Source organism: Aythya ferina, assembly GCF_964211825.1.
Source record: "Aythya ferina genome assembly, chromosome: 11".
Lineage (NCBI taxonomy): Eukaryota > Metazoa > Chordata > Aves > Anseriformes > Anatidae > Aythya > Aythya ferina.
Genome location: NC_140307.1, coordinates 2,602,781 through 2,615,110, shown reverse-complemented (window position 1 = coordinate 2,615,110; position 12,330 = coordinate 2,602,781). Strand labels below are relative to the sequence as shown.

The 12,330-nt window shown below is 49.5% G+C and overlaps 1 protein-coding gene across 7 annotated transcripts in view; it reads right to left on the bottom strand.

The window, feature by feature from the left end:
- Nucleotides 1-912: 912 nt before the first annotated feature.
- Nucleotides 913-12,330, bottom strand: part of MEGF11 (multiple EGF like domains 11) — a 283,958-nt gene continuing 272,540 nt past the window's right edge. For 4 of the 7 annotated variants that reach the window (XM_084532754.1, XM_084532749.1, XM_084532751.1 and 1 more), the window contains 3 exons: nucleotides 8,763-8,819; nucleotides 3,884-4,090; nucleotides 913-3,335 (listed from right to left, as the gene is read on the bottom strand). In XM_084532754.1, coding sequence (XP_084388880.1) covers nucleotides 3,175-3,335; nucleotides 3,884-4,090; nucleotides 8,763-8,819 — 425 coding nt within the window. In that variant the 3' untranslated portion in view covers nucleotides 913-3,174. Of the gene's footprint in view, nucleotides 3,336-3,883; nucleotides 4,091-4,760; nucleotides 5,178-8,762; nucleotides 8,820-12,330 lie in introns of those variants that run through there. The other 3 variants (XM_084532752.1, XM_084532753.1, XR_014696988.1) reach the window with 3 other exon arrangements.

Here is a 12,330-nt window from a genome sequence, read left to right as displayed (position 1 = left end):
CTCATTTACATATTTGAAAGCCCCAGCCTTACCTGTCCTGAAGCTGCTTGGTGGGTGTCGGTGGCTCCTGCGTGATGGGAGCTGAGGCTCTGACTCTTAAGCAGAATGGACATGGAATTGTTCTGATTTAAAGACATTTTTATTAAACTAGAATTACTTTTTCTATCAGTTCAAACCTGATGAGTTTCCAGACTTTAATAGCTTATTGAGTGTGGCTTGTCAGGTAAGAGGATTACATGCTGGGCTTTAGTTAACAAGATTTTTAGAAATATGAAGCGCAAATATTGAAAAAGCTTCAACGTGTAGCGGTCTGCTGCACTGCCTCGGAGTCATCAGCTCTGAAGGTGTTTCAGCTGCAAATCCATGCTCATGGTTTATTGATCAGGCTTGGCGGGAGCAGCTGGGTGCTGAGGTGGCTGCAGCGTGCCCGGTCTCATCGCTGCCGGCTGCAGCAGGGTCACTGCTGATCAGTGTCCTCCTGTGCCCATCCCACTGCATCCTACTGCTGTCACTGAGCGCTGAGACGTGTTGTGGGGAGACCTGCAGCTGGCACTCGCCTCGCCGGAGGTGTGTGAGCTCTGCATCACCCCGGTGTCACTCAGACCTTCTAAGGTTAACCTCTGGAAGCAGCCCTACCAGAATTGTGAGAAGATGCCTGATTTTCCAGCTATTTTCTTTTTAAAGCTGAGCCTTACTCAAAATGACTTCAAAGCTGCAGTCCAAATTACACCATGGGGCTTTCTGAGGAGTCCTGCAACAGAGCAACCAGCCTCTGGTGTGGAAGGCTGATGCTTCTGGGGCTTTCCCTGCAGGAGTGGACAGCCCCTTGCAGCACTGGTGTGTGGAGAACGTGGGCCTGAGCACGGGTTGGAAGTTTTGGTCTGCAAAATGAGCAAGTTTGAGAAATGCACATTGAGAGAAATTCAATTTATTTTGTACAAGGTAGAATACCTTCGCACAGTGAACAAATATATTACAAATCTGTCTTGCCTTAAAAAAGTATTGCCATTTTGGTGCCTATTTTCTAAGCTAATGCTAATATACAAGAAGGTACTTGCTTTGTTGTTGTTTTTGTTGTTTTCTTTCTCCTATGAAGCTCTATGCACATTGTTGCATTTGGTTTGAAACTCCAGCTTTGAAAAAAAACAAACACATCTGAGCCCATCTCTGCTCTCTCATCCCAAACTTTACAGCAACACACACACAGACATTGGTCAGGCTGGCAGCTGAGACTGTTTGTGCTCGATGTCACGGTAGGTCTCTAACCAGAGGATTCCTTATCAAACTGCCTTTCCCTTGCTATTTTTGAGGTAAGTCTTTCCATACACGTATGCAAAATATATCCCTACTGGCTCTACAAAATAATTGTCTAGTTACATCTCAAATAAGGCTTTCCTGGAAAATAAAATTGCTATTGCTGATCAGTCATCGCCCCCATGCACACATGCAGCATTCATGTAAATACTGAAAATCTGCTGCTCTGCAAGCCTGGGGGGATCTGTGGGCTCAGCTCAGCTGTCTCGCTGCCAAGCTCCTGCTTTGCACAGAGGGGTTCAGAGCCAACCCGACCACCCCACGGCGTCCCAGCTCCTGCAGCAGAGCAGTGCCAGGGCTCCTGCACCCTGAGATGAGCATCCAGGGGCACTGTGTGGGCTCAGCACCACCCGGCCTGGGGCACTCCCAGTGATCCGTGGCCCCGTTGGACTTGGAGCTGAGTTGCAGCCACTGCCTCCGAGCTGGGAGGCTCCTCGGAGAGTCCCCTGCAGCAGCAGCTGCGCGAGCGATCATGCTTTGAGCAAACTGCTTGGTGTTGGTTTCGTTCTCTTCTGCTTCCATCAGACTGGTGAATGTGCAACAGAATATTTTTTTTTTTTTATATTTCAGAGGCAATCATCTTGCTACTTCCACGTTTGCCTAATAAAATTACATACTTAGAATCAATACTACTTCATGCTCAAAATCTACAAGGAACTGCTTAACGGCAAGTATTCTACTTTCTAGGTCAATAAGGATCACACACACAAAAAATAAAATAAAAAAATCATTGTGGCTTAGTCCAAAGCTTTACCATAAGTCAACCCCGTGATAATTATTTCACAAACAGCTGCTGAAAAAGAAAACCCAGTTTCAGCTCAATTTAATGATGTTTCAGGTAGAATCATCAACAAATAAAGTTGCACTACATGGTAATGCACATCAAATTAAAGGGTGTCATAAATGGCATGCTGTCAGGTGAATCACAATGGGGTGGTTTGTAAAGATGGCCTAGAGAAGCCGACGTGTCCTAGCATTAGGAAAGGAAACCAAACCAGGGGTTAGCCTGTGCAAACCTGCAGTGTCCCAGGGAAGTAAATGGAGGTGCAGCAGTTTAGGCTGCCTGACAAAGCTAGTGCATTTATCTAAGAAAACTGAAGCTGTATAAGGAGAATTAAAGCATCACTGTACTGGTCAAAGTATGTGTAGCTTGTTAAAAGTGTGGTAAGCTGGGTATGAGATTCTTTGTTTAAACTGAAGACATCGACTGGACATTGTTACCTTTTAAAACCTGCACAGGATGTAGGTTTCCTCTACTCAAATAGCCTGGTACTGAATGTAAAGATGAACGTTTCAGCGCTAAGGTCCAAGCATGAGCTGTGCAGGATGTGTATGGTGATGGCAGTAAATGAGGTTTCCAGACAGTGAAATGAGAAGCTTCCCTGCTTTCGTTCGGAACAATGTCCATTTCCATGACAAAGATGTAAAATATATCTCAGCGTATTCCTAGCCACCTTGTTCCTAACAGTACAAGTTCTTTTTTTTTTTTTTTTTATACAGCTGGTAGAAATGTACGTCTCTAAGTCCTTCTACTTAGCGTGTTTTTGTGTTGTATTTTACAGCAAAGCCAGGGTTAGAATACACACCATGGAGAGCCTTTGCCTGGAGCATGTGAACACTTTCCTGGCATGACGCACTCCAGTGACACCTGGAGAAGGTACTTATTAGTTCCTGTGACCCATATAAAAAAATGTCTTTTTAAATAACATCATGCAGCAGCAGCTGGCCCAAGCTGATGTTTTATTACGTTAGGTCCTTGCGTAAGTCTGCAGTCACGTCAGCATCCTGCAGCACAGAAAAGGATTGTCTTCTCTTTTGCTTCCTCAAAGTTTGTGTTACAGCACAGTGAAGTCCATCCCTTTAAGACTGCTTGTCCCAAGATGGCCCGTGCGTCGGGCTGTGCCTCACGGGGAGGAGGTCGTAGTGACTAGGAATGTGACTGTTCCTAGGCAGGTCGTATGGGTTTTGGAGGTAACTGGCACTCCGGCCACGGGCGTCTTGGACCACGCTGACGGTGGGCTCTGGGAAAGCAAGGAAAAATGTGTTATGGCACCCAGCAGCGCTCCTGGGGCTGTAATTACTCTACTCATGCGTTTTGGCACAAGCACAGAACAGCAGCTTCCCAAACCCTCTGTTCCCGTTGCAGCTTTATGGATATTGCATGGGAGAGACCAAACAGCTCCAAGGCAGGGAGCTCCCAAAGTCCCACAAGCAACGTCTTCCAAAGTCCAATACTTCCTGCAAAATCATGCAACTGGACTTTGCAGCAGTTTAAAATGAAAACAGGAGCAGGGGGCTGAAGCCCTTCACTGCTGGGGCTGGAGGAGCTCTCTGGTGTGGTCCCACGCTCACGTCCACGGTCACAGCACAGGTCCCTGCCAACATTGTGCTCCCCAAATCAACCCAATAATGCACCCCCAAGCCAGCGCCTCCCTGCGCCATGCCAAGTCCACACCACTTGTCTCAGGAAAGGAAAAAAAATCGTCTGCAGTAAAACCACCAAGGGTTGGAATGAACAGCTCAGAGCTGAGCACCTTGCTGCTGCCGCCACGTAGCGCCCCCCACTTACCAACTTCGTAGATGTTTTTGTTGGCTGTGGACGAAGTGGGCATTTCTGAATATGGGGATTCCCTGTGACCAGGCGATTTCATTTCCACGTAGCTGCTCTCGGAGTGTTTGCATGTTAAAATGGGGGGGTCTTTAATGGTGGCGTATGGGTTTTCACTGCTGTTCAGAGAACAAGTGCTGGAGCTGCACACAGACTCCTTCATGTAGTCTGCAAAACAAGACGGGGTGGGACTGTTAGCTTTCCTCGGAGGGTCACACCTCAACCTCTGCAGGAGGGGCAGGGTGGGGAGAAGGGGCAGGGGTGAGGAAGATCCTTGAAGCATCCAGCACAGACACCCGACGCTTGTGCTCTGGGGTGTCCAAACCACTGCATCCACAAGTCTCTTAGCAGGAAAGCAATGGAAACCTGCTCGAAACCAAAGGTTTTGCCGTGAAAGGTTCTAGTTGCCATTTACTGCAGTACTTAACTTTCAGTGGCCATCGTTTCTCTCCCTCCCCTGGTTCCTGAGGAGCTGTGCTGCAATCCCGCCCCGCTGCCGCGCCGACCCGCAGCCCGACGCAGGTGGCAGCATCCGCTGGGCCTGGCTGGGCCAGCCTGGGGGGGACAGGGGGCTTTGGGCAGCACCGAATGCCCTATGTTTGAGAGCAAAACATTTCCAGCAGGTGTAGAACTGCATCAGTGCAGCGTGTGCGCTCTGTCCCCTGAAAGCTCCCGTTCCTGGGGCTCACCAGCACGAGGAGAAACCGATTTCTTTGTGTTCCCTTCTGCCACTAGGACTGGGAGGAGGCTGCTCCTGCTAACGGGGAACACTTGGGTTTCCGCAGCGGGGACAAGCCTCCAGCTGAGCCTTGCTTTTGATTTGCTTTTCCCCAGTGCTGTGGGCATCTACTGCTCCTCTCCCCTAGGCTGGGAAACAGGAGAAGGAGACGGAGGAGGCGCTATGTGGGGAGAACGAGTGGGCAGAGAGTGGCAGCCACCGGTGTCCCCCGGCGGTGACCCTGGCTGGAGAATGCCAGCCTGCTGCCGGGTCCAGGGCCAGGCTTGCTTTAAACAATAATAATAAAAACAACAGAGAATAAATAAGTCTTAACATTGACATTCAAGAACGTGCCATTGCTGCTGTGTGCATCCTGCTGGGCAGTGCCATTAATTTAGAATTAGAGCGATGCAATGAAAGATGAGGCATTTTCTTGTGCTGGGTTACAGTACAAAGGCAGATCCTGGTATATATGAAATACTCCCGGTGACATAGCGGGACTTGCAAAATAGCTGCAATCCCAGCTGCCCCCGCTATCTAGTATGGGAGACAAAAAGAGAAATTCAGGTTAAGAAATAGACAGACAACAAGATATCGCTTCTCCTATAAAAACCTCGTCTCTGTGCCTCTCCTCCCCGTCCTGGATCCATTAGCGTTAAAAGTGAGGGGACAACAGACAAAGACTAACAAATCCTACAATAAAACGGAACCCCTTAGGCTCAAAATACCTGTGCTAGATGCACTGGTCCCCAGTCTTCAGCCCCGCTGTGCATGGAAGGACCGAGCATCGCACGTGGGCGAGGAGCCGCGAGCTCCCAGGGCCAACGTTGGCACAGGACTCGCTGCTGCAGGGATGGGGCTGATGAGGAGGACTCAGCCCCGGGGCCTTTGGGGTGCCCATGGCCAAAGCCTCGGCTCTGCCTGCCCGCTGCTGTGTGCACTGTGCTGTGAAGGGACCCTGCACAGCCTTTCGTACGCCAGCTCAGGGTTTGGGATGGGGCGCAGGGAGGCTGTTGCAGACTTGCTGCTCTGCCTCAGGTCACGCTGCTGAGTAGATGTGTGAAGGGGATGAAGGGCCGGAGGTGACAAAAGTGTACGGCTGCGTATGGCTGTGGGTGGCCCCCAGACAGCGCAAGGCCTGGAGGGCAGCGCCAGCTCCCTGGGGAAGCCGCTGGTATGCAGGGAACCACCCCGCAGCCCTCTGTAGGATAATTAAAAACTCTGGCACCAGTTGTCAAATTTCACGTCATGAATTAAAAATTTAAGCTGGCTCAAATGTACTCAGTAACCCTCACCCATCCACCCGGGGCTGCGGGGTCTCTTGGGACCACCACCAACAGGACCACACCAGCGGGACCACCACCAGTGGGACCACCACCACCAGCACCCATCCCGCTGCGGGCACCTACTCAGGGGGAGGCAGGGAACCTGCTCTAATTCTCAAGTCCCTGTCTCCTGGGTTGCCTGGATACCGATCACCAGACCTTTGAAGCAGATTTTGGGTTTTGTTGCCAGGGACTCAGATGTACTCGTCCCTCCCATAGACTGGTTTGCTCTCTTTTGCCCTGAATATCTTCCGGCATAATAATGACAAGCCTCAGTCCCTGCTTTCATGTCTGAAGCGCTAAGGAAATGTGGTGCACACAGGTAGAACACGCTCTCCTACTTTTTAATCGCATTTATGGCTGACGTTCAGTGCAGCCTGCCTTGCTGGCTGCTCTCATTAGGCTGGCCAACCCTCGCTGCTGCCAGGACAGCAGCACGGTGACAGCTTCCTTCTGCTTTTGGGGTGAGCATGACACAGCTGTGGGACGCATTCCTGTGCAACAAGCAAGTGACTCACAGCAAGCAACGCCCTGAGCCTCTATGTGCATTAGTGCTTCTAGCTGCTGGGATTTCACTGGGAATCACGCAAAGGGCACTGATTTTATTTCCTTAAAATGCTATTGCCTAAGGTCACATTATTCCACTAGTGCATCAGTATTCATCATTAAAAAAAAAGAGAAAAGGACTCATCTGCAAAGAAAAGCTTGGAAATGGTATCAGTGGGCAGCATGCACAGGGAAAACTGCTCTTACAGCCCTCTGACAGCTCAGCTGCTGTCACGATGTGGCCCAGGGCTTGGGGTAGGCATGGGGGCATTCAGCCTGTGTTTCTTTGGGACTGTGTGTTTCTTTGAATAACCTGGCTAGCAGATGCTTTCTGTCCATCTCTCGGGTGAGTCAGGGCCAATGCAGGGCTGGCAGGGCGAGGAGAGCTGCGCCCAGCAGCAGGAGCAGCGCGGTCTCGCTCGTCCACACGGTCCCGTCTCCTATTCTCTTTATGACATTGACACAGCAGGCTAAAAGCTGCGTTAGTTACCACATTTCTAAGGTTTTCATCCCCATGGACACTGTTCCCCAAACAGCTTCTTAAGGTAGCCAACAATACGAAGACCCCACTGAGTGGCCAAAAGCCCAGGGAAGGCAGCAGTGCACCCATGGCCCTGGCTCCTTGCCCTTGCTGCTGCCCCATTGGCCCCATTGACTTTCTTGCCATGGCCTCTTGGCCGACGTTTGAATTGTTAAGGAGCTAAGCATGTAAAGCAAGCGGCTCAGATCCTGGACAATAAACACACTACATAACAGCAGAAAACACATTTCACAGTTCCCTCCCACTGTGCTGTTTTCTCCCCGTCCCACTGGTACCCAGCCCCTCTGTGTGGCTGTCTCCTCGGGGGGAGGTCTGGCTGCATGTGTTCATTTTTTTTTAACTTTGCAAATACAGTAATTTAGTTTAAACTAATCTTGAAATTAATAGTTCCTTGTGAAAAGAACAACTAGCTCCAATATAATAAGATATATATATATTTTTCGAATCATTAAAGAGCTGAAACCTGGATTGAGTCAAATACACATGCGTAACCCCTGTGATATTTTAAATTTAGCTTTACAGAGAAAGACTTGGTCATGGATTATTGGTTTCTTTTAGTGATGCTGTGTTGTAAGGCCATGCTCTACCTAGTAGTATATCACCTTATTTAGCAGACTACGAAGTGATTAGTGTGCTCTAGGCCTGGCTGTCAACAGATCATCACTTTTAATTTCGACCAGCTTTGTATTCATTGGCATCCTTTTGGGGGCAGATAAAGGTCTTGCTCCATAACACCTTGGCCACGGCACTCGCACCCAGCTGCAGATGAAGGTTCCACTTTCACCGTCACTCAGCTGACACCAGCCCAAGCACGGTGCTGAGAGAGGCTGGGCAGCATCTGCCACTCAGCTGACAGAGGGCCATCCCCAGCTGCTGTGTGCAGACACAGCACCCTTGAATTAGTGCTCAAAGCACTCACCGTGAGACTGCCTGTCCTGAATGAGGCTGACTCCCTGCTCCGCCTGCTGGGCCACAAGCTGTGTGCCAAGCCCCAGCCTGTTTGGGGCTGAGACCCAAAGCTACGGCACTGGGGCCAGAGCCGAGCTCGCCAGTGCTTGCGCTGTGCCAAGTGCTCCTGTTGTCCATGCACAGCTGGAGTGTTTGGAATGTGAACCTGGAGGACAACTGAAAGCTAAAATCCCTGCCCTTGTTCACATGACTCATCCTTGCTCCCTTTTTAGACCAACCCCAGTCAGAGCCCATTAATTGCTTCGTGGCTGGTCAATGTACCGAGGGAGGTCGTTTCCCAAGCTCTGCTATAAATCTCATCTGTGGAGGCCACGCAGCAGGGTCAGTTTGTTTTTCTCGATAGCTGGGAGCCTCACGGAGTTGCAACCTGGCAGGGAAATGCACCGGCAGCAACTGCCACCAGAAAGCCCTTGTAGGATGGCTGCGAGGTCCTACAAGAGCTGGCCAGACAGCTCCACCTGCACTGTCCCTGCAGCAAAGCTCTCCTTTTTTTAAGCTGCTTTGCCGAGGCAGGAGCCTACGGCCGCGTGAAGCCATAATTCATAATGCCTCCATAATTCATGGGGCCCAGGCATCTGGCTGGGAGTCGGGTGCTGCCAGCTGAGCGTCCTTTGCAATTGCTCTGTCCCTCTCTGCCTCTGCACGGCCACTCTTCAGGGTGCTCAGGTCTCCTAGCTCACCTCTTCTACGACACCCTCCTCACACTCTTTGCAGGGTGACTGCAGGCACTGGATACCATACCTTTGAAGCTTTTTTCCATTATGTATGTGTTCTGACGTCTATCCATCCCACAAGCACCTGCATAAAAATGATATATAATGGAAAAGAAATAAATATTTATGTAAATTGGATTGCTTTGACTACTGAGCAGCATATAGTCTTTCCTCTAAATTGTACATCAAGGCCCTCATTTAGCGAGGCTCTTAAGCACATCCTCAGCTGTAAGCATGCACTCAGCTTCAGTGGGGATTCTGTGCCTGCCTAAAATTATGCATACACTTAAGAGCTTCCCTGGGAGGGAGGGCTTTCCTGGAGCAGCGTACTGCTCATTACCAAGAACAGCTATCCATCAGAGGAGCAGGGAAAAACGTCTGCTGAAATGGTCATTACTGAAACGCTAGGGTAGGTGGAGAAAAGAAGCCTAAACAAAGCCTTCCAAACCCCAGTCTGCAAGTCATGTTATGTTACTCTGTGACTAATTTTAGGCTTTGTTTCATCTGTGGATAGTATGTTATTTAATTCGCAGCCTGAGACTGTAAGCTGCGTACCATCCTTCGAAATTACTTTGTATGGCTTTGGTTATAAATTTGCACAGTTCAATATCGGATGTGACAATAGTCCCTGAGTGACTACAGCAGACTGAAAACGCAGTAAGTCAGAGAGCAGAAAGCAAACACCTCTGCCTTGTACAATGCCGTACGAGCTTGGCATTGCTTGCAGAGGCAGAAGGGGCCAGGTACCTTTTCTGTGTTCACTACTGACATTTATCCTAGATATCAATCAGTTCAAAGGAAAATCTAATGGAAGCCTTTAAATCTTTTTAACTATAGAGTCTGATATTCCTTATTGACTAGCAAAATCAACACAAATTTGGTTACCGAGACAGAAATGTCTTTGTGGCTCATGAAATTCCCTGTAAAGTAATGAAGTTATGCTAGTGAAAGAGCCCTGCAAACAGTACATCCCAGAGGTCTCCCAGCTATTTGTCCTTGCTTTTCCTCTGGTATCTGCACAAAGAGCTGTCACCACCATTGATGCTGCACCAAACCTTTTTTTCATGACAGCTTTGTCTTTTACCAAATGAGGTAAGTCACTAAATGAGACAATCAGTGTGTTACTGGCACATCAGACAAAAACCTTTGCTCTGATTCTCAGTCTCCATCCCAGAGCACAGGAAGGGTGCTGGTGGTACACAGCTGGTGCCCTTTGATGGGGTTCTCTCCCTCCGGGCCAAGGGTGACCAACCCAAAAAGATGTTTGAGCACCTTCTGCTTTGTTTGCCACCACTCAGCGAGGAGGCTCTCGCACAGAGGGGTATTGCCTGTGTGCTTTTTTCCTCTCCTGGATTTTTCAAAGGCAGCATCCAGAGTGCAGAGGGTGAAGCTCAGTCATCCCTTGGCTCCCATCCACAGGCCTGGTGCTCCCTTTCCCAGCTGCAGAGCTCCTGACGGCCGTCCCTGGTGGTCACACCTCCTCCTGGCCAGGCTGAGCGAACCCCCGGAGCAGGAAGGCCCAGCAGCAGTCGGGGACATGCAGGACGCCTCCAGCAAGGTTGCAGAAGTCAGGGATGAATAACTTTGCTCAGGACCATGACCTAGTCCTCCCCAGTAACTTCAAAATATCAACCACAGAGACAAAGCAAGCAGCACAAAGCATAGGAGCGAGCCTGCGGGACAGCATCTTTGTAACCTACCAGGCATTAGTGAGAAGATACCGGTGGTTAGAATAAGGACCATGCAGACTTTGACTTATCAAGCAGGGGTTGCCGTGGGAATGGTTCGCTGTCAATCTGTGCACACAGGCAAGTCGTGTACAAGAATCATCTGATCTGAGCATCCTTGTCAGATCTTTACAGAAACGTTCCCCTTGCGACTGTCAAGGCTGACTGAAGGCTGGAGCCCTGGGGCTGCCGGGAGGATGCAGCAATATCAACCAGCACCGTTGGTGTCTCAGAGGGGAAGGACTCCACTTTCTGAGCATATTTCATCAGCTCAGCTCCATGCGAGTTTCTACCAGTCCTCCTGGAAATGTCAGGCACTGGATGGGCTTCTGCAGCAGCAGGGATCGCTGTCCTGCTCTGAGCTTGATCGCTGAGACCCTCTGGGCCGGCAGGCTGCTGCTGAGTGAGCCTGAATTTTGTTTGGAGTTGGGAACAGGCAGTACTTGCCCACAGCAAGCTGTAAAACTGCACCTTGCCACACTTCTGCTCCGTTCTCAATTCAGTGTGGCTGTAGAAAAATAAACACACACCTGCTGGGAAAGGCACGGGTGGGGCTGGTGCTGCCATGGGAGGGCTGCCCGACCCCACAAACACTTCCCAGCCTATTCCCTTTACTTCTGTTTTCAGGTATATTTTATGCCTCCTATACTTAGGTGTTTTTATAACCTGCTTTATGTATTCATTGCATTTCTCAAGAGGTGAAATGAATGATGGATACAGTATTTTATAAACTGCAAAAGCAGTTAATGTGGAAAAGGAGCATGTGGCCTCATCAGGCCGGGAATCTGACACATCAGGGAAGCTTAGGATTAAGTTTGAAGCTAAATTTTGTGCTGGGGTGAAATCAGAGTCTCAGCTGGAAATATTTTTCTGCACCTCTTGGCTTTGAGAAAACACAAAGTCAGCTCTGAATCACTTTGTGGCTTTGGTCCCCTGGAACAAACACAGCTTAAGCCACTCAGGATGTGCTGCAAATCACAAGTTCAGTCTCTGCATTGCTGTTAAGAGAAATCATATTACAGATAAAAACAGTTTTGTCTGCAGCCCACTGTATCCACCACTCAAGCTAATGAGCATAACAACCTTTTCTAAACTCAGTAGGTGTTTTAAGACTTCTGACTTGCTTGGAGTTGGAGCTGGAGTCTGCAATTGCTTAATGCAGGCTGGACTATGGCAAGAGAGATTAGTCACGGGGCAAATAATTCCAGTTCTGCAACAAGAGACTGAATAGAAAATGCAGAGGCAAGCCATTCCTTGATGCTAGCAGGGCTAGGCTGCATTAAACAGCAGGAACACGCAGCAGAGCTGTGGATGCTGCCTCTCCTTGGCACCACAACCTCTAAAGTCTGATCTGTCAACCCGATGTCCATGAGAATTGCTTGTGCACAAGGTGTTAGGGTCTGAAACGTCCTCATCACTAGGCTCCCAGTCCATTTAACAGATATGATCATCTCTTCAAAAAAGCCTGACAGACTGATATTTGAAGCTCGTGAGCAAATGTGTCAGCAGTGAAAAAACAGGCTTTGTTCTGCTCCCTGCACCTCCAGATGGAGAGAATACAGACCTGGAGCCTGGGCTTTGGCAGAACCGAGGCAGAACGCCTGCTGGCTGAGAAGGTCCACGGGATATGTGTGGGCAGTGCATGTACCTGGGTGTATGTGTGTATGTACACCATATATGCATAGACATGCATACACATACATGAGACCTGTTTCTCTACATTTCTGCCTGTTGCACTCAAAGAAAGCCCCACTGCTATCAGAGGGAATATGCACGTTGGCTGAGGCAGGATCTGCATTAGGTCCTCAGCTGTGATTAAACAGCTTTTCTTAGCATCTCGCACAGCCACCTCTGGCCCGCTGACCCGCA